Source organism: Takifugu rubripes, chromosome 18 (genome assembly GCF_901000725.2).
Source record: "Takifugu rubripes chromosome 18, fTakRub1.2, whole genome shotgun sequence".
Lineage (NCBI taxonomy): Eukaryota > Metazoa > Chordata > Actinopteri > Tetraodontiformes > Tetraodontidae > Takifugu > Takifugu rubripes.
Window position 1 is genome coordinate 1,531,985 of NC_042302.1, and position 19,693 is coordinate 1,551,677.

General features: G+C 41.6%; 3 protein-coding genes across 3 annotated transcripts; 1 reads left to right on the forward strand and 2 right to left on the reverse strand.

Moving 5' to 3' along the window:
• Nucleotides 1-658: 658 nt before the first annotated feature.
• On the forward strand, nucleotides 659-4,673 carry LOC105419420 (GLIPR1-like protein 1). The gene is made up of 6 exons (XM_029825754.1): nucleotides 659-893; nucleotides 1,901-2,122; nucleotides 2,243-2,361; nucleotides 3,629-3,714; nucleotides 3,896-3,922; nucleotides 4,265-4,673. The coding sequence occupies exons 1-6, from the start codon at nucleotides 723-725 to the stop codon at nucleotides 4,417-4,419; spliced, it is 780 nt and encodes a 259-aa protein (XP_029681614.1). The 5' UTR covers nucleotides 659-722; the 3' UTR covers nucleotides 4,420-4,673.
• A 131-nt stretch (nucleotides 4,674-4,804) lies between these two features.
• LOC105419419 (KRR1 small subunit processome component homolog) lies at nucleotides 4,805-10,234 on the reverse strand. Its single transcript, XM_029825753.1, has 10 exons — nucleotides 10,094-10,234; nucleotides 7,955-8,130; nucleotides 7,725-7,859; nucleotides 7,504-7,629; nucleotides 7,083-7,166; nucleotides 6,629-6,685; nucleotides 6,224-6,394; nucleotides 5,882-5,959; nucleotides 5,421-5,517; nucleotides 4,805-5,341 (listed from the first exon to the last, which is right to left on the reverse strand). Exons 1-10 carry the CDS (start codon nucleotides 10,167-10,169, stop codon nucleotides 5,196-5,198), a joined length of 1,146 nt encoding a protein of 381 aa, XP_029681613.1. The 5' UTR covers nucleotides 10,170-10,234; the 3' UTR covers nucleotides 4,805-5,195.
• A 1,330-nt stretch (nucleotides 10,235-11,564) lies between these two features.
• On the reverse strand, nucleotides 11,565-18,123 carry LOC105417728 (uncharacterized). Its single transcript, XM_011613156.2, has 19 exons — nucleotides 17,972-18,123; nucleotides 17,813-17,895; nucleotides 17,664-17,724; nucleotides 17,105-17,259; nucleotides 16,971-17,035; nucleotides 16,812-16,905; nucleotides 16,409-16,663; nucleotides 15,881-16,174; nucleotides 15,444-15,695; nucleotides 14,760-15,071; nucleotides 14,503-14,624; nucleotides 13,836-14,052; nucleotides 13,605-13,760; nucleotides 13,264-13,454; nucleotides 13,032-13,183; nucleotides 12,706-12,963; nucleotides 12,364-12,517; nucleotides 11,891-12,020; nucleotides 11,565-11,739 (listed from the first exon to the last, which is right to left on the reverse strand). Coding segments are annotated over exons 1-19 (3,090 nt in total). The 5' UTR covers nucleotides 17,974-18,123; the 3' UTR covers nucleotides 11,565-11,602.
• Between the last annotated feature and the right edge of the window lie 1,570 nt (nucleotides 18,124-19,693).

The window sequence follows — 19,693 nt, forward strand, 5'->3', positions numbered from 1 at the left end:
TGTTCTATTTTCAGTCCAAATGAGATAAAAACTGTCAGTTATTGCACTAAAGCTGGTTTTGGTAAAGAAAATGCAGTGTCACAATCTTGTGGGAAGGAAAAAGAAACCGCTAACTGAAGGAGAACAGACATGTTTGCACTATTAGCATCTCAATTCAAAACTCTTGACTCATATTTTGTCTGTTACAATCAAAATTGTTTCAAGGGGCTTTCCAGAATCCCAGGGCCTGACCCCCAACAAACAACAGTGGCAAGAAAAAACTCCCTTTTAACAGGCAGAAACCTTGAGCAGGACCAGGCTCATGTAGGGGGACCCTCCTGCTGATGGCTGATTGGGTAGAGAGAGAGGAGAAGGGGGAGGACAGGTAGAGGAGAGACTAAGCAGAGATCATGGCCTCTGGTACTGAATCAATAACATATTGATTGTAATGCAGATATATCATATCCTCTGCTGATGTATCCTAATTAATGGCTGAGGCCATATTTAGGGAAGTTGGCCTCTCACTGGTTTCTCATGGACAAAGCCTCAATAGCTTCCCTGCTAATTTGGTTTGTTGTTTCTGATCTCTTTTACAGTTACTAAAGTTGAGAAAGTTGGTGTTTTACAATCCACAGGTGTTTAGAAACCAGCACACCCTTCTTGTTCCTGTTTGATGCGTCGTTTCCTTTTTTCTTTCTGAGTTTTTGTGTCATCAGCCCACAGTTTGATACCACGTAGCGAGCATGGCGAGTGCAGTGAAGACGTTACTGTGGGCCTGGGTTATCGGCAAGTCTGTCGTGTCTCTTGTAACCATACCTGAAATCACCGACGAGTCGTTCATAGACGAGTGTGTAAGGGGACATAACCGGGCGCGGTCGTCCGTCAGGCCAGCTGCCAGTGACATGCTCTACATGGTAGGCTTAACACACAGCTTCACATCTTCAACCACGAATGCAGACAGAAAAGCAAAATCGAAACTTTCACTTGCTGACTTTTGTGTTTGTGTTTGTGACATTTAGACAGGCCGTGCATAACTCTTTGGAAAAAGTTGTTAAAAAAAAAAAACTGTGTCAGCCATCATTGCAGTTCTCATTTAAATAGCCTCTTTTATGTTTCCTGTGTTGTCAACCATGATTTCCTATTTCGATCTAATCACATCAGGGTTTGGAATCTGAACATTAACCTGTTTGCTGATAAATGGACACCCTTTATAAGATCAAACAGAAGTGAGGCAACATAAGTGCAGTAAAACAATTACAGTGTGCTGATGATGTCAGTCTTCTATTGGGTTTAGTGTAAATATGAATAAGGTGCACTTTAGGATGCTTTTCCATCCATGCATTTGCCAGCATGAAGCAGCCCTATTATCTGCTCACGTGACTGCCGAAAAATTGCTAACGATAATCTATAACAACCTCCAAATGTAGGCAGCTGATGCTTATGCAGGGTGTGTTTCCAGCTAACCCAATTATAATGCTCCTTTTAAATTGAAAGTTTGGCCCCAAATTTTTACCACTCTCACCACTCTGTTTAAGAAGAGGTAGGTTGGGTTATTGTTATTGATGCCGTTGCTCTTATAAACAAGTCTTGCGAATTTGGAAGGACCAGTAAAAAATGGCCCTACTTTGCTCGTAGATCACATATTGCGGTCGTCACCAAGTAGCACAGGCACACGTAGATGCACACAGATAGACACACACACCCACCCTTGTGCTTAAAACCGTTTGAGGACGTTCGCCTCCCACCCCCACTGAGACCTCAACCTTACAACCAAATCAACCAGTCTCTCAAACACACCTTTGAAGGACCGCCAAAATGTTTTTTTCCCTCAATGCATGACATGTGCAAGAGCACACACACACACACACACACACACAGCCTAGTTTCCTTTTAATGCTTCACGCTCTCTCTGCTCCTTCAGACATGGGACAAGGATTTATCCGTGACTGCGAGGGAATGGGCCAGAAGGTGTCTTGTTGGACCTACGCACCCTAATTTCTCATTTGTGATTGAAAACCTATGGACGGTCTACCCACCAACACTGTTCAATGCATCTGTTGCCATTCAAAACTGGGTGGATGAGAACCGGAACTATGACTATGACAGTGACACCTGCACCGATGTCTGTGACCACTACAAGCAGGTCTGTGCAGAACCACAATCTGGCTTATGTTCTCTGCTTAATGCAGTAAAATAACCAGAGCATAGACTAAATACATGCTGTTCAAGGAGATCGTTGGGTTTTGTTTCTTTGTTTCTCAAGGTTGTCTGGGCAACCACAACCAAAGTTGGCTGCGCTGCCCACTTGTGCCCAAATGGAGTCCAAACCACCAACTTTGCTGATAAAGAAGGCGTCATTTTTGTGTGCAACTACGCTCCAGCGTGAGGAAAAATCTTTTACATTCAAGTTTTACAAGTTTTACATTCTTTGGTTTGTTGGAAATATTTCTATCCTGAAAAGGAGCTGGGGCCTCATGTACACAGGGTGTGTACGCACAAAAATGCTGAGTACACTTCATGGGTGGCCTAGAGGTTAGCATACGCACTTTTCTAGTTCTTTGGAGCTGTTGGCGACCCTGAGTGGCGATACTGGGAAACTTAATAATGTCTAAAAGGGCATTCCCGAGAGTGATATTCACATTAGTGACAAACAGATGAACAATTATCACGCGATTACATGATTGAGTATAAAGAAAAATGTGCGTGAAATGGTGCTAAACCACCGCTAACAGAAAATATTGCCAATGGAGCCATGCGCAGGGAAAGAGGAGGGCTGGCTCATAAGGCTCCCAAGGAAGGTCCTCATGGATCTGTGTCCGGAACTGCGGCCACACTTGGACCGTGACGCTCCCAGAACCATTTCCTGCGTGGGTACAGGTACTGACATGTGCCATTTCATCGAGAACTGGCTGTCGACATTGAGCCGAGTCATGCCAACTGAATTGAGTTACCCAAATGTCAGCTACGTATATCAAATCACCAATTACATTGCAGTTGGACAGGCCCTCATTAAAGTGCTATTTGCAGTTTTCCTAATGTAATTGGAAGTCAAACGAATACACTTTGCTATTCCACCCAAAATTATTGTTTATGTAACAGGAAGTGTTTGAATGTGGTCAGTGTACAGATCATTAGTAATGTGCAAGGAGGAGAGGAGAGGAGAGGAGAGGGGGGGAGTGGAGGAGAGGAGAGGAGAGGGAGGGAGTGGAGGAGAGGAGAGGAGAGGAGAGGAGAGGAGAGGAGAGGAGAGGGAGGGAGTGGAGGAGAGGAGAGGAGAGGAGAGGGGGGGGGAGTGGAGGAGAGGAGAGGAGAGGGAGGGAGTGGAGGAGAGGAGAGGAGAGGAGAGGAGAGGAGAGGAGAGGAGAGGACAGGAGAGGAGAGGAGAGGAGAGGAGAGGAGAGGGAGGGAGTGGAGAGGAGAGGAGAGGAGGAGAGGAGAGGAGAGGAGAGGAGAGGAGAGGAGAGGGAGGGAGTGGAGGAGAGGAGAGGAGAGGAGAGGAGAGGAGAGGAGAGGAGAGGAGAGGAGAGGAGAGGAGAGGAGACTCAGGGATGTGTTTAATAGTGAAAGTGAGAGTATTTCCATACATGCAATCCAAAAGGAACTCAAGGGATTTGGTCTGTTTTCATCAACTCTTTTCTTGTGTTTCTAGGGGGATCATAAATGGAGCACAACCATATAGAACTGAAGGAAAGTTTTGTTCTGGATGTGAAGGCGTCTGCGTGGAGAAACTCTGTCGTATGTTAAGTTTCTGATTCTAAACTGAACTCGGCTTACTTTCATCCAGCCAATCCTCATTTGTATTGATAAATGCTTCACAAACTGTTTCTGAAGAGACTGATGTCAGGACTTGGCTAACACATTTAGCCTTCAACAAATGGCAATGAAAGTCTAACAATCGATCACAATTTCATTGCAGGAAGACGCGAAAGAGAGTCACTGCAAAGTGAGTAATGTTGCTTTACAGAAGAATTAAAATAAATTCACTTCATACGATTAAGAAAAGTTTATGCAACAATTAGGAGTTTTGCGCCCTCTCGTGGCCATTCTTCAATCCTACGTTTCTACGGCACTAGTTTAAAAAAATAGATTAGATTCTCTATTATGGTTAGACAGATTAACAATACTGTTTCAGTTTTTTTTTTTGGGGGGGGGGGGGGGGTGTCACTATAGGTGATTCATAGAGTTGGAGCTTGTGAAAATTATTTCAAGCTTTCAACAATGTAACAAAAAAAAAATCAATGTGTTTTCAGATGTTACTAAAATTATGAAAACATTGTGTTTCCAGGCTCTGATGTGGACATAGACTGGGATTCTTTTCAAAACCCAACTGATTTTGACTATAGAAGGATTCTGATCATCCGGCCCCTCGGACTCGTCGCCACCTTGGCCGCTGCATATGGATTCCACCACTTATACCCCAACATCTTCTGCTATGAATAGACCATTGTTCTCTGACTAGACACATTTACTCACTTTATTACCCACAACATGATTCTAAACAGCCGTGTCCATTAGAACAACTGCATCGGCACCAGGTGACTTTTTCTGCAAATGTGAACATTAAGATTCAACCGAAAAAAGTACAATTAAATTCATCTGTATTCATTTCATACTAAAAAAAATATGTGTGATGAATTTTTTAGAACATCTTCATTTATTAGAACATCCTGTTGATAAAATTGGACCCATTGTAATCGGCTCATATTTAAATATTCTTTTTTAATCTTTAATCTCAAGTGCATTGAGACCTTAATCCAGTGGGTCTGGACACATCTGGTTTAAACTTCAATACTGAACATTTTTCAGAAAAATGGTCCTCATTAAGTAGATGTCAACATATTGATATTTATTAGATGAAATTAGCTGCTTTTAGTCCAATCCACTCCACAATAAAGCAGCTAAGGAAAATTTTAGGACCCTTTTAAAGAAGGATCAAAATACAAAACATATTTTCCATTTTATTTTACCTGCCTCTACCCGAGAACAAAACATTCACCTAAGAAGAAAAAATACATAAATTATGAGCACAACATAGGGTAAAGGGTAGAAAACATGAAGTAGACAAGGTGGTGATTGGTTCCTTGGAGAGAAGAGTCTAAACACAGAAGCGGAGATCTTCCCAACAAAATGTCTGATCATTTTCATGCGTCTGGAGCCTTCCAGAGTCCTTCCTCGGACCATTCCAGTCTCTTTCTGCAACAGCAGACAGGCTGTGCTTAGCCTTTGTTTTTCCTTTTGTTCTTGCTGCTGCTGCTGCTGCTGGGAGGAGCAGCGCTCACCGGCAGAGCTCCCAGTTTCTTGGTTTTCGCTCTTTTTACTTTCATCTTAATGGCTTCAATGTCCAGCTTGCTTTCTGTTGGACCTGCGACAGAAGAGAGTGGGACGGTAGCGTTACACCGCAGTATCGCATTACTTGTGCCCTTCTTCGCTCTCATCTTTACCTTCAGTGGATTTCTTCATTAGCGGCTTCTCTTTCGGAGGAATGAAGTGTTTGTTTCGCTCTTCTTTTTTCTTGCTCAGAACCTCCGCTTGCTTCACCTGATTAAAAAAAAAAAAGTAACGGCTTTTGAATGTACGAGGAAAACATCCCACTCAGTAATTGAACGAACTGGCTGTAGCAATCTGAGGATACATAAAATAAAATAAAAATCAATCAATCTTTATTTATATAGCGTCTTATACAATCAAAATTGTTTCAAGGCGCTTTCCAGAATCCCAGGGCCTGACCCCAGACAAGCAACAGCGGCAAGAAAAAACTCCCCTTTAACAGGAAGAAACCTTGAGCAGGACCTGGCAGATAGATTACATGATTTGTAAATTGAAGAATTTATCCCGACTGCATATTTGCACGTTGCTTCTTACACTGAAGACGTCACAAAGGAAAAAAGCATTCATTACACACCTTGATTGCTTCCATTTTCTTCCTCTTTTTCACACTTTCACGCAAGAAGAACTCTCCTGTGGCCAGCTCCTGGTCCACCTGCAGAGAAGAGCCAGAATTACACCTCCAAAACTAACATCTGGGTCCACTTGTGCACTCCTGGGGTGTTTAAATGCCCTGATTAGGGAACTGATTGTGGAGGTTTAACTGGGATTTCAGAAAAATCCAATATGCTAGTCTTAGCAACCAGTGCTAAAACTAGCACTGGTTACAGATTACAGACAACCATAATATTAGGAAATCTATAGATCCACGAGATGAATTGATTTGCTGAAAATATGTAAAAAGGATTTCCCAGCATGCCTTGCTCTCTGGTTGTGATGGAGGGAATGGCGTGTACTCCTTCTTCACAGCCTTCTTCTTCGGCTCACGCCGCTTGGCCAAGTTTTTGCGTCGGAACTTGGGCAGGAACCGTTCCCAGTTCTGCGCCCGCAGTTCCGGGTCTTTGGCCAGCTCCCGTTTGATCATTAGTGTCTGAGGAAAAATGTAAATGATAAACTATATTTCAAGCTTTTCTTTTGTTCTTTTTTTTTTTGCTTTGGCTCCTCCTCTACACCCTCAGCTCCAGGTTGCGCAACCCTTTGCATTCAATCCCAGAGAGATTGATTTTCGATCAGAAGGTCAAGAACAAGGATGGAAAACATCTTCATGGGGCATAAATACAGCAGGAATATTCCAATATTCCTCCTTCTTTTTCTCAGCAGTTACCTTGATGTTATAGATGGGATGAATGTTCTTCATCGTGTCCATCACAACTTTGCGGACCTGAACAGGAGAGAGAAGCGCTGGTGATGAAATGTAACTGATAAAACCAGATGGGAATATTCCAAGATCAAATCTTTATTTGGGAGGTAAAGTTGGCTAAGTTTATACAAAAAAGAAATACAAGAGAAAATCAGAAAATATTTAAATACATGGTCTATTACCACAAATAATAAAGTGTCTATAACTTGAATGATTTTGTAGCGTTAACGAGGTTATTACTGGCTGAGCCAACAAACAAAAGCTGAAATGTCAGTTTCATCTCCTAGTTGTTGGTTCCTCTAATCTTCCCCAAGGAGACTATTTTATTGCCAGGATTAACAGTGCGATAAAGTCTCCTCAGATTTAATCACACTGTTAATCCGAGCAAATAAAGCTCTTTCTGCTGTGGGGATCTCACCTCTTTCAGGCCACTGAAGGATCCCAAAGCTGACACAGTGTTTCCCTGCACCATCACATAGCAGTTGGTCAGCAACTCCAAAGCCTGTACAACAAAAATCAGAGTTCCCAAAAGAAATTAAAACAAAGGGAACAAATGTCTTAATAAGAAGCACCACAGTCCCCTGGTGATATTTACAACATGCACAGGAATTTGTCCATCCTAAATATTTCTTGATGTCATGGAATCTCATACGGGGGCAGAAAGTTCAACACAGACCTTCCTCGATCTGCTTTTTGTATTTTTATAGTTTACAAAAAATGTAATAGTAGTTAGTTATAGTAATAGTTATAGGATTAGGAAAGATCATAGCTGGCTTTCCTCCTTTCTTTCCTGGGGCATTGTTGTACCAAGTCATCCAATAACCACCCGTGGAACTCACTTTTAGGGTCGAGCCTTTGGGGCCGATCAGTCTCTGCCTTCTCTTGACGAACCGCTCCTTGTTTCTCACCAGGGTCCCAATTTTGATAATGTCACATGCAATGTCATCCTGTAATATCCGTACTGCCTGACCAAATGAACACAAACACAAGAAACTGAATGGTCTGCAAGTGCGTCGTCATCCTCGTCAATTTCGGCAGAAACCACGGAATGTGTGATCACCTGTTCAAATGGGACACTGCGGGCCAGCAGTTTGATGAGATCTCTGGCCCTGATGATAGCATAAGGGTCAAATGTTTTCCTGGTGGTATGAACAGTCATGCTGCCTTCAATCAGGTCCATCGTCGCTTTAATGTGCTGACGGGTTCAATATTCTACGTTAGATGCGACCACATTCCATCCAAACGTGAACCTTACGACACCACTACAATTATGATTCCAAAGAGACTTACGACATCGGCCAACGCTTTCTCCACCAGTGGCCAGCATTCTTTCAGATATGCTTCTCTATATTTGGGGAAGAGGGTAGCAAAGCTGCTCTCCTCCAGCAGACCATGCAGGTTGTCCTCTCTGGTGAAAGAAGGCTCTTTCCATCCATCAGGAACAGTCAGCAATTCAGACTCATTCACTTCACATAAGAGACATTTCAGAAGGCTGTTATGATGGGGTTTATGCCTGGTTTAACTTTCTGTTTTATAGAGGTACATTTTACAAATATTAGCAAGATTTCACATTTTAACCAAATGTACCACAAGCAGGGCCTGAAATGTGTATCATTCTGGAGTAAATATGCTTTATTTTTGTTTCTTTAAACTTCTAAACCAGGGGTGTCAAGCATACAGCCCGCGGGCCAAATCAGGCGCAAATTGGTTTAACCCGGCCGAGAGATGATTATGTAAAGTATAAAAATTATGTGCAACTTCTCAATAAACTGCTGTTCTAATTGTGTCCACTCGATGGCGCAATAGCAATTGTGTTAAACATGCAAATTGTTTATACTGGGGCTTGTTTATACTTTGTGTTTTGCCCGTTCTTTATTACAGCATCTAATTCTAGCATTATATGCTTTGTCATCCTGATTGCCCCAATATGTTGCTGTCAAAAAAAAGTGGACACGGAGTGCAGTGTTCCAAGAAAAATGGTCATCCTATTTTTCATGGAAGTGAATGGGAAAGACGCATGTCTGGTGTGTTCACAGCATGTTGCAGTGCTAATATAACCTCCGTGGCCACTATGTGAGTCTTCATGTCGAAAAATATGACAACTTTCAAGGACAGCGTAGAAAAGAGAAGGTGGATGAAGTGTTTCAGGTCTGAAGATAGGACAGTGACGCTGCGGTGAAAGCTAGCTAGGTCATTGCTAACGATGATGCAGCTCACTTCCCCTGTCTGAAAACGTGTGAGCGACCCAACGTGTCGCAGACATAAAGCGGTTCAAAGATAAAGTAACGGGACTGTTATAGGAGTTTGAGCGACGTTTTCAGATTCATGGTGAACAGGAGAAAGATTACAGAGTTTTTTGCCCTCTTCACCGTGACTCCCTCTGATCTGCCCGTCAACACCCAACTTGAAATAATTGACTTGCGGTGTGATTCGGATTTGAAGGCCAAATTTGCCGCAGCTGTTATATCAGGACCTCTTGCCAACTTGACAGCCTCGCTGCAAAACTGTTGTCCATGCTTGGAACCACATATCTTAGTGAGCATATTTTCTCTGGATATGAGCATTAAAAAAACAAAGCTGCACTCAAGGCTCACGCACAGCCACTTGAATCACATCCTGTTGGCTGTTACTCACAATGTGATACCTGATATCGATGCACTTTTAAAAGCTAAAAGATGCCAGGTATCAGGGGTCAAATAAACAATGCAACCCTACTTAAAGTGCTGCATGAAACACCATCATATAGTTCTGTGATCTGTGAATCAGGTCTGTGAATCACTGAGGATTGTGTGTTTGTGTTTTTTGTCCTCAGACTGTTATACTGAGGTGCTAGCGTTTTTAATTTATTTGTAATTTTGACCTACTCTTGATTTGTGACTCGGGTTCTTGCACTTATTCTATTATTTTTATCTATAGTCTGAATCACCGAGGCACTGTGTTTTCTTTGTCCTCAAAAAGTGTTTTATAATTAATAGTGATGTTGTGTTTGTCCTATTTTGGATAGTATTAAAATAAAGAAAACAATCTTAAGTTGTTTTTAAATTATAAACCATAATTTGACCGGTCCGCCCCGGTTAGGAATTGATTTTCCTCCATGTGGCCCCGAGCTAAAATAAGTTTGGCACCCCTGTTCTAAACCATCGTGTACGGGGGAAATTTACACTGCAGACACATCTAAACCGTTCCTTTTTAAAGGATAACGAGCAACTAGCTTGCTTCGTATTAAAAAACAATATTCTTATAAAGACGGAGCCAACACATCTCAATGATCTGCTGTAACACAACCACATGCTAAAGCAGTTTTTCTGCGCGTCGTGCAGCTGACATGTAAACAAGCCAATTACCCCATTAAACTCCATATTTGCGTCACAGTCAACAGGTCAGAGATATTCCATTTATGGCATTAGCTATGTTTTGTCAGGAACTAACCTTCATTTGTTGTCTTTTTCAATTTTTTCGGCGTTTGCGCCTGTGTCACACCATCTCCCGTCGTGGAAGACGCCATGATTGTAAGAGCGGAAGTGACGTATGCTACCGGAAAGGCCGTATGCTTGGGGCGCAATACTGCCCCCAGTGTCATTACAAGTTCTATGGTCCTTACGAACATATGCACTGTTAAAAGATTAAGCATTATTCACCACTTTTAAAACACACGCGTCGGAAATCCATTTTATTCACTTCACTCGAATACGAAATTACAATAAATTTATAGGTAAATATGCACTGGTATAAGAGTTGAGTGGGTCAACAGAGTCAGAGGTCAGCGCACAGCTATGAAGGCAACGATACCTGTAGATGGATACAGAGAAAGGGGAGAGAAGCAGAAAAACTACACAAGATCACTGATCTACTAGGTGAGGAGGAGAGGAGAGGAGGGGAAGGGAGAGGAGAGAGGAAGGGAGGAAGCTATGTATCAACCAGCAGGGAAACAGAGGCCCGTCAGGTGATCATGTTTCTGCACCCCAGCAGCCTCGGCCTATAGCAGCATAACTAAGATGTTAGCCTAACAATTAGACAACCCTGTAAATATGATGATTAGTCTTTCTAGAATAACTGGAACTACAGAATTACTGTACTATCAGCTTTTTCAAGAGGAAGGCATCTGATCTTAAAATTTGAGATGGAGTCAGCCTGCCATGCCTGAACTGGTTCCACAGCAGGTGGGGGCCTGATAGCCAAATGCTCAGCCCCACTTTCTACCTTTAGAGACTCTGGGGACCACAACCAGTATTCTGAGACCAGAGTGGTGTGTTGGGATTATAAGGTGTCACTAGCTCCTCCAGGTAGGATGGAGCTAGGCTCCATTTTAATGATTCTAGATTTGATGGGCAGCCAATGAAGAGAAGCCAGTAGGAGTTATGTGATCTCTTGTCAACACCTGTCAGAACGCTAGCGGCAGCATTTTGGATCAACTGGAGGCTTCTTAAAGAGTTGTTTGGACATCCGGATAATGAATTACAGTAGTCCAGCCTGGAAGTAACAAATGCATGGACTTATTTTTAAGCATCATGGGGGGGGGGGGGGTGGGGGGGGTGAATAATTTCCTAATCTTTGCAATACAAGTGAAAAAACAAATGCATTTCTAGGTTGTTTTTTTTTTTAAATGTTCAATTATCATGCGCTTCTGTAAATACACATCTCAATACCACCAACTACTGGCCTGGCATGAGTACTACAGCCTATTGTGTTCTGGGCACATGAATATTGATGTGTAGCCACCAGCACATTGAATAGTTTTTACATCTGAAGCGCCAGTTTATTTTTGGTATGGTAGGTTACATCCCACTGATTACAGCAGAGAAAATGAACTGTGGCAATCATTGGAACTCAGGATTTAAGAATTCAGACCTTTAAGAATTCATGAGCACTGAAAAAAAAAAAAAAAGCCAGTGAGCAAGTGTTTTAAGGAGTTAATTTTTTTTAATTGTGATTTTTCTTTCATTGATAAAACACTTTAAGACGTAGACGTTCATAATAAGTCATGATTGCTTTGGATGCAGTCACTGAGAGAACAGTTACAATTAAAAATCCTATCAATCCTGCAACAGTGAAGATCATCCTCATGTGTTCCGTCCCTGTAGACAGATTGGACAAGATATGTGTAACATCCACATTCCTCAGAAACAAATGACAAGTTCTTTAGCAATAAAAAAAAGCAATGTATTTTGAAGACATCTGACCAAATGAAAAAATAAATCGGGGATCATTACTCATTAAGCAACTTACAAAAGGAAGATTTGGACTCTTGGACTCTTGCGTTGACCAGCACAGGCCCAGCAGAAACCACAGCGCCTAGTTTCCTCCTCCCGTTAGCATGCAGTACTGACCTCTTAGCACGACTGTGGCTGCTACAATCCTGTTACAGCACTCAATTACAGCTCAGTTCTATCAAATCCCTGCAAAAGCTCAGTTGGTAATGTGTTTAAAATTACTCCACATTTTTCCCCAGAGCAGAATTATGAAAGTTGAGGCCATTTTACAGATATCAGAACTTCTTAAAACCATCACATGTGATAGGTAAGCCATTAAAGAACTCATATCCCAAACATGCCTATGATCATCTAGCACCTTTCAAAATTCAAAGCAAATTCAAACCTTGATGAAGTCACGTGGATAGATCAGATTTTCAATATCAGTGGAGCATATTCAGCACCAGAGTTGCAAATGGCTCAATTATACACAAGTAAGCATCAGATTACCTTCGAACATTCTTCATCGGGTCCACATATGTTGGCCAGACAGTGAATGTAGAGGGGCAACCCCTGAGGCATGGTGAACATCTCAACAGAGAATCTGCTCCTCTGGGCACCACCATTAACAGAGAGCCACTGGAATGTCTCATCAATGGGACAACTGGAACAAATCAATGTCGCCTTATATTCTAGACACATGACTTGGAATTAAGGTAAATTGCACAGAAGTAATTTAATTTAAAAAAATGACCACTGGTTGTTTGATTTTGGTGTAGAACAGTGTATCAAAAAGTGCTTTAAAAAGACATTTGAAATCCAATTTTGCAGTGAATAAAATGGTTCACGAACCCATCCTGAAGCAGGATGCCTTGGACTGCATCATCCGGGTGTCTGCTCTCAGTGGCCCAGCAGGAATCCACCTGCAGGAGAACATCTGAGGCAAACGTGTTGTTGGTTTGCAATGCCACTTGGAAAAACAGCACGTCTTCACTTTCCAGTTGTACGACACTGGTGTACTGGTGCATGTAAGAATCATTGGTGTACAGCGTCATGATCAGCCCCAGCTGGAGTGAGGAGGAGAACTCCACCAGGGATAAGGTGGAGAGCCTACAATCAAAGAACCTTGTTTCATGTACCACCAAACTACGGACTCTCGAGCAGAGAAACAGTCTCACCAGTCCGTGCCCACACTGACGCCAGTGTTGCGAGTGTAATGTCGAGGGTAGACGCACTTCCAGATGATTTTAAAATCCCGCCGGCGGATGATTTTCGTTTTGCGCAGGGACACAGAGAGCATATTCTGGAACTCGATGTGGGTCCTGTTGACCTAGACGTCGATAAAGACAGGAGACATGGTGGTATTGAGGAAATGGGAGAAATTTACAGCAGGTCTGAAAGGTAACTCACTTGTCTCTTAGTTCCACATTTAGATGTCTTTTGTGAAGTTCTGAAGTAATAGAACATGTCCTGCTCTTGCACCTTGCACTGTCCTTCATTCAACTTTACATCCACCTTTCCACCAAGACGAGACATCAAGTAGGCCTTTGCTATACCGCCAGCAACCATATTATGCAGACACTGGCTGAAAAGGCCTTTTTCTGGTTTAGAACAAGAGTAATTAAAGGATGACTCAGTTGAAGAAAAAAAACAGATCTTTTACAATAGATGGCCAAGTTAAAGCTGGAACACATTGTTTATATTTGAATGTTAAAAAAAAAAAAAAAAAAAAGTCCAAGTGATTTTCCTACCATTGCAGACAGGATGCTGAAGTACCTGTGGTTGCATAAAAAACCTCACGTCATAATATCCATGTTGGCACACACATGTGTAGTAGCCCAGAGTGTTGACGCACAAAGAGTTAGGTGGACACAAAGCATGCTTGGATGAGGCACACAGATCTGGAACTGAGAATCAAATCACAATGGCGGGATAATTCCCCCCATAAAAGCTTCCGGACTTTAAGATTCACCGATACTCACTGTCCCAGTAAATGCTCGAATCTGTAATCTTGATGTTGCTTTCATTCCGCAAGCGAATATATTTCAGCTGCTCAGCAGCAGGTAGCAGCAAATGTTCCGTTTGGGACACATCAAAAGTCATGAACACAATCTCCGTTTTGTTCGGGTGGGCTGCAGGCTCAACACTGGACACCTCAACACGGACTGACTGCTTAAAGCCTTGCAAAAGACTCTGCAGCTGAAGAAAAAGGATGTGTATAAATAATTAGAACTTTCAAGAAAAACGCCAAGTGAAGTTATTTAAGATGCGTCGTGATTTATGGCTGGCGCTCTTGGACAGTGAAGGTTATGACAAATGTTGCATTTGTGATTTGGTTTATAATATTTCATCCATTCACTTTAGCATGAGGCTGATAATTAACATGTTTTGACATAAAATTTGAGAGAAAGTCAATCTGTTGGAAGTAAAAGAAACTTCCTATTCAAATATTAGCCAGTATAATCAATGTATCAACTGACATGAACAAATCTATCCCCAATTTAAAAGTGATTAAAAAAAAAGTTAAAGCTAAATGATCAACAGTGACAATGAAAAGACTCAAATCTGATATGTGGATTGTAGTTTTAAAAAGGAGGAGATTCTCAAAATGTTAAGCTCAGTTTGAGAGCCAGTGAAATTTTTGCCCACCTTTTCTCTGATAATCTCCTTCATTGTATGTCTTGGCTCTGATGCATTATCTTGCAAATCTTGAGGTAGTGACCAGGGTACAACCACAGTAAGACCAAATCTGGAAAAATTTAATTGCAGCTCTACCAAGAGAAGAAACAAAACAGATTTTTGTTTTTGCTAAAATCCTGACATTTTATAAGTTTGGCATTAAAGTTAAATGACAAGCTGCTCAGGTTTGTTTGATAACAGTTGAACCAAACTATGGATACACTGACCTTGATCTAGAATAGGTCCAACAGCCCTTAGGAACATCATCAGTGATGAATTAGCTCCTTCAATACAGAGCTGAGCACGTTCCGACTCCCACTGTCCCTCACATTGCTCCCACACATCAAGGAGGTAGCTTTTACTGTCATCTAGTCCTGGGAGATGCACTTCTGTGTCAGTCACCTGGCTCTTATGCAAAGTGGTGCCATTCAATAGAGAGAGCTCGTAAAGAAAGGCGATCCCTGGGTGTTCTCCACTGGACACCCACATGGCAGTGGAGTCATTTGAGCGATACTTGAGGTCAGACACACCATGAAGTCCTGAATACAGAAACACCAAGACAAGAAAATACAGATATGGATAAACAAGCATGAACTGAAGTTGCTGTGCATTTAACCATTACTGAAGACTCAAAATATTCTAGGCTAAATTGCTATGCAATAATTTGCAATATGGGTACCAGCTGTTAAGTGCATTGATGCTGATGTTCCATTGTAAATCAGTGAAACATTTCCATAAAAAATTTTATTCATCTAATTTGATCATTTGATGCTTAAACTAGACAAACTATGTTTTATGAAAAAGGATTTGAGTGGAGTCCCTTCTTGGGGGTGGGGGGGAGTAACAATGTTCCATATTAACAAACTTATGGTGTTCGTAGGATGAACTGTCAAACTATATTTCCACGCTACCTGTGTGTGTTGCCACTGTCTGGACATTCATAACCACATCATCTCCACACAGCGCCTCCACCTTGGCCTGGTATTCTTGACATGGCAGCAGCCCATCCACTGTGTAGTTGGTAAAGTGGGTTGTTCCCTGTAGCGCCCCCTCATGGTACACTCGGAACTTTGAGATGGCCGATGTGTTCCTCACTTCCCAGGTCAGAGTGTAGTTGTTGGGGCCATATGATGTCTGACATAAAGCCTCAACACTGGAGTAAACTGAGGAGCACAAAGGGATCGCATTATACATCACATTCCCTTTTAGTGTACTTTTAAATTTCAAATATTTGAAAAATTGTTTTATTGGTTTCAACTAAAAATCCAAATTTGAATTCCACTTGTATAAATTTCATTAAAACTACTGCACTTGACATAACACAGATCAGTAACCGAGTTGTACTTACGGGAGTTTCCATCGTTATGGACCATCTCGCTATATTGGGATTCTATTCCTTTTTCACACACAGTTTGGAGTCCAAACCTCACCCGGCTACAGGGGTGGAGGTCGGACAAGACAAAAACCAGGCTCTCTTCTGTGTGCCATAGGTGGACCTCCTCCGTCACATGATCGGTTCCATTTAGGTAGAAGGCACTAACGAGGAAGAGGGAATACTTTTTGTTCTCCGGTGGAGCCCAGACCAGAGATATGGTAGTGCCGTTCCAGGACAACACTTTTAAGTCTTGTGGAATATCTGGATCTGATGGGGGGGATAATATATTTAACAGAGTTCCACATGTTTAGGTGTTTAATACATTAGGTCAAACACCCCATAGGTTTGCCATATACAGTATATCCCAGCATGGATATAAACAATTGGAGAGACCAGGTAGACCCAGATGAGGGCAACAACCCAGCAGGTCCACTATCTGCAGATCTGTGCAAGAAGGCACATCAAGACCAGTACAAGGAGTGGTGATCAATTAGCACTAACCAGTGACTGCAGCAAGGCAGGTAAAAGACTGCGTCCCTGCAATCTCCACACAGACTACATAGGAGCTGCAGGACTCCAGAGCTGTGAAGCTGTAGTGATTATTAGTGGTTGTATCCATGCCAAGATTGGTGTAGCTGTCCAGCTCAGATTGGTACAGGGTAGTTCTGCTGACAGTTTCATCTTTCTCTGTCCAGGACACCATTAACATAGATGAAGAGCTGAACTGGAGCACCACAGCGAGACGTGCCGTGTAACCTGAAATGGCATCAATCAAGGTCTTGGAAATACAAAGAACAGCATCTGTGGTAGTTCTGTTAATCAGCTATTCCCTTAATGCACATTTACAGATCAAACTTAAACCAATTAAAAAGGAAAACATTAATACAAGAAGCAGATGAATTACCAAAGGCGAGGAAGAAGTTCTCATCTTGGTGGAAAAACAGTGTCCCGTTTTCACAGGCAAAAGCCTCATCAGGGCTTAATATATCCTGGAAGCCCTAAAGACAACAGAAACCGTAAAACGAGCCAACATGACCCTCCAACAATTTGAACATATTTGTACCTTAGTGTCACTTAATGGCTGCTGCTGTGGTTTTTGATCTCCTCTAACTTTAGTCAGTGTTGTACCTGACAAGAGACATTATCTTATTACAGTTTGGCTCAGTAAAAGAAAAAGACATCAAAATAATGGTTTACCAGGCGTAATTTTTAAAGTCCATGACTGGGCAGAGCCTCGGTACTGAAGGGTTAGCGTGTTTTCCACACCAGGAGACACAGTCAGGGAGATCACTTTACCGAGCTTTCGGACAGACGTCAGAGCTACACCATTGAGCCAAACGCTCGCATTTTCTCTAAAAGAATGTATAAGAAATTCATATACCTCAAATGTTAAAATAAATGTTTCAACACATTGAAATGCCAGAAATCATTGAGTTAATACAATACAGTATTGGTAGTTAGCTTTTATATTCATTTACAACTGCTCTAGATTTGTCAGATAAATGTACACAACTGATAATTGTAATAGAATTAATACTTGGCACCCCCTGGTAATTCTGTTAATTAGCTATTTTCTTAACTTTAGAACAGGAAGTATTTAATGGAAAATATATGATCTGGTCATTTTATTCGGAAAACGGAAATGTTTGAGATTGTTTGATGAATTCGAATTTTCCTGATAACAGCCTGGGATTAACCACGACTCCTGGTAACATTTAATACATCAAAATAACATCTCTCCCTCTCTTTGACCTACCTGTCCAGAACGTCACCTTTGCTCATCCAGCACAGCGAGAAGGAGATGTCGTCAAAAGCCTCTGCATCAAAACAAACAAACAAACAAACAAAAAAAGCATAGTATAAAAATCTTTACATCGGTGTAATAGAATATACTGCACTACTTACCAAACGACAGAGAAGGGTCTGGTTGGGCGGCTACTACCTGAGGCCACAGAACGACGACAATTAACGAAATCTTGAAGGAGTTCCTAAAAGGTTCAAAGGCGATTACTTCATTCGTTTCGAATACAACTGCTCGCGTGCAAAATAAATACATTTTCTTACATTTTCTTTGTGTTTCCAGCAGAATAAATCGTGTTATGTTGAAACAAATCAACGACTGACTGAAATCGACCAACTCCTAATGACTAACAGGTGTGTGCTGCGCTTTGAGCACGAGCGCCTATGACTCGGGGGGCGTCCCACTTCGTTTTAACGCCATCCTCAGCTGCTTCTCATTTGAATTAGTTTCTTGACCAGGTCCCTATCCCTGAACACCGTCCAACCACGTATGAGAAGACACTTCCGGGTGTCAGCAGCGGCAGGAAGGAAAGAGGATGAGCAAACTTTTTGGCTGAAGCTCTGTAAAAGTTTACTTTAAAAGTTTACTTTAAAATGATAATGAAATTCAAATCAGGAGAATAGATATCTTCGGTATTATGGGGGAACAGTCCATAAAATCAAATGCCTTAGACTCTCCCGGACAAGATCTTAATAGGATATATGATTTTTAGGGTGAGAAAAAAATCTTCCAACTCAGATGATTTTAAAATCATGCCAAGAGAAGGGGAAAAAAAGAAAGACACATGGTTTTGGGTGGACAATTGAAGGCCAGATTAGAGAGAATAGGATTGCTGATGTGAGTATAAGTAAGACAGTCTCGCTCTGTGCCATCCCACCTTGGATACTGGAAGATGCAAGTACTGAGTTTAGTTTATTGGAAAAAGATAAATGGAAAAAGTGCAAATGAAGTAAAAAAAAAAAAATCCTGTTTTTTAAAAAGTATACACAGCTGTATCCAAATCAGGGCAAAACATGGTAAGTTATGCTTAGTAGTTCCAGAGTTACAAATGGGACTAAATAAAAGAATGATAATATATCGGTATATACAGGTGAGTTATTAGCCATCTCTACGGCATTGCACTGGATACAAGATGAGCAAATGGCAGAAGCATTGGTACAGAGAGGGTAAAGGGTGACAGTTTTATAACATTAAAAAGAATGTAGGAGAACTGAGAGAATGCCAAACGAGCAACAAGGAGGAAGCCCTCATATCATGAATGAGACTGGTGCCTACGGGATTAAATGGCACTTTTTTTTTTCATGATACAAGAAATTGTGAACAGTGTAGTTTGTGTGAAAAGGTGAAACATGTCCAGTGTCTCATCAAAGGCACCGGGCATAGAGATTCACAATAAAAGCAAAACTTAAACAAAATAAGGTACCATTTATTTTTACAGAGTTATTGAAGAGAATATCAGAGTATATTGCATTTAGGGTGTGACAAGGCTTCGTAGTAGGATTTAGACCTACAAAACAAAAAAATTCTGCTCCACACTCCAGTTCTTGCACCTTCAAACTGTTTGGCAACTGCCACAAAAAACAGAAAAATGTATGTCAAAAAGAATAATCATTATAGTAAGTTGCATCATTATTATTATCATCTCCTCTTCTCAACCACTTTATCCCTTTCAGAGTCACGGGGAGGGTACGCAATGGGCAAATGTATAGGGTCCACCCCTGGATGAGTTGTCAGCTCTATATGAGTGTTTAGGGTTCGGTACCTTGCTCAAGGGCATCTTGGCAGTGCTCTGAAACCTTCCCCTACTACTATGTTTTGTATGCAGTGGGGCTCAAACCAAGAACCCATTGCTTCTCCGCCCAGTTCCCAACAAACTGAGCTACCAAGGCTCTTATTATTGTCGTTGTTATTATTATTAGTGGTTGTATTACTGTTATTGTTATTACTATAATTGTTGTTATTGCTGTTGTTGTTATTAGCAGTAG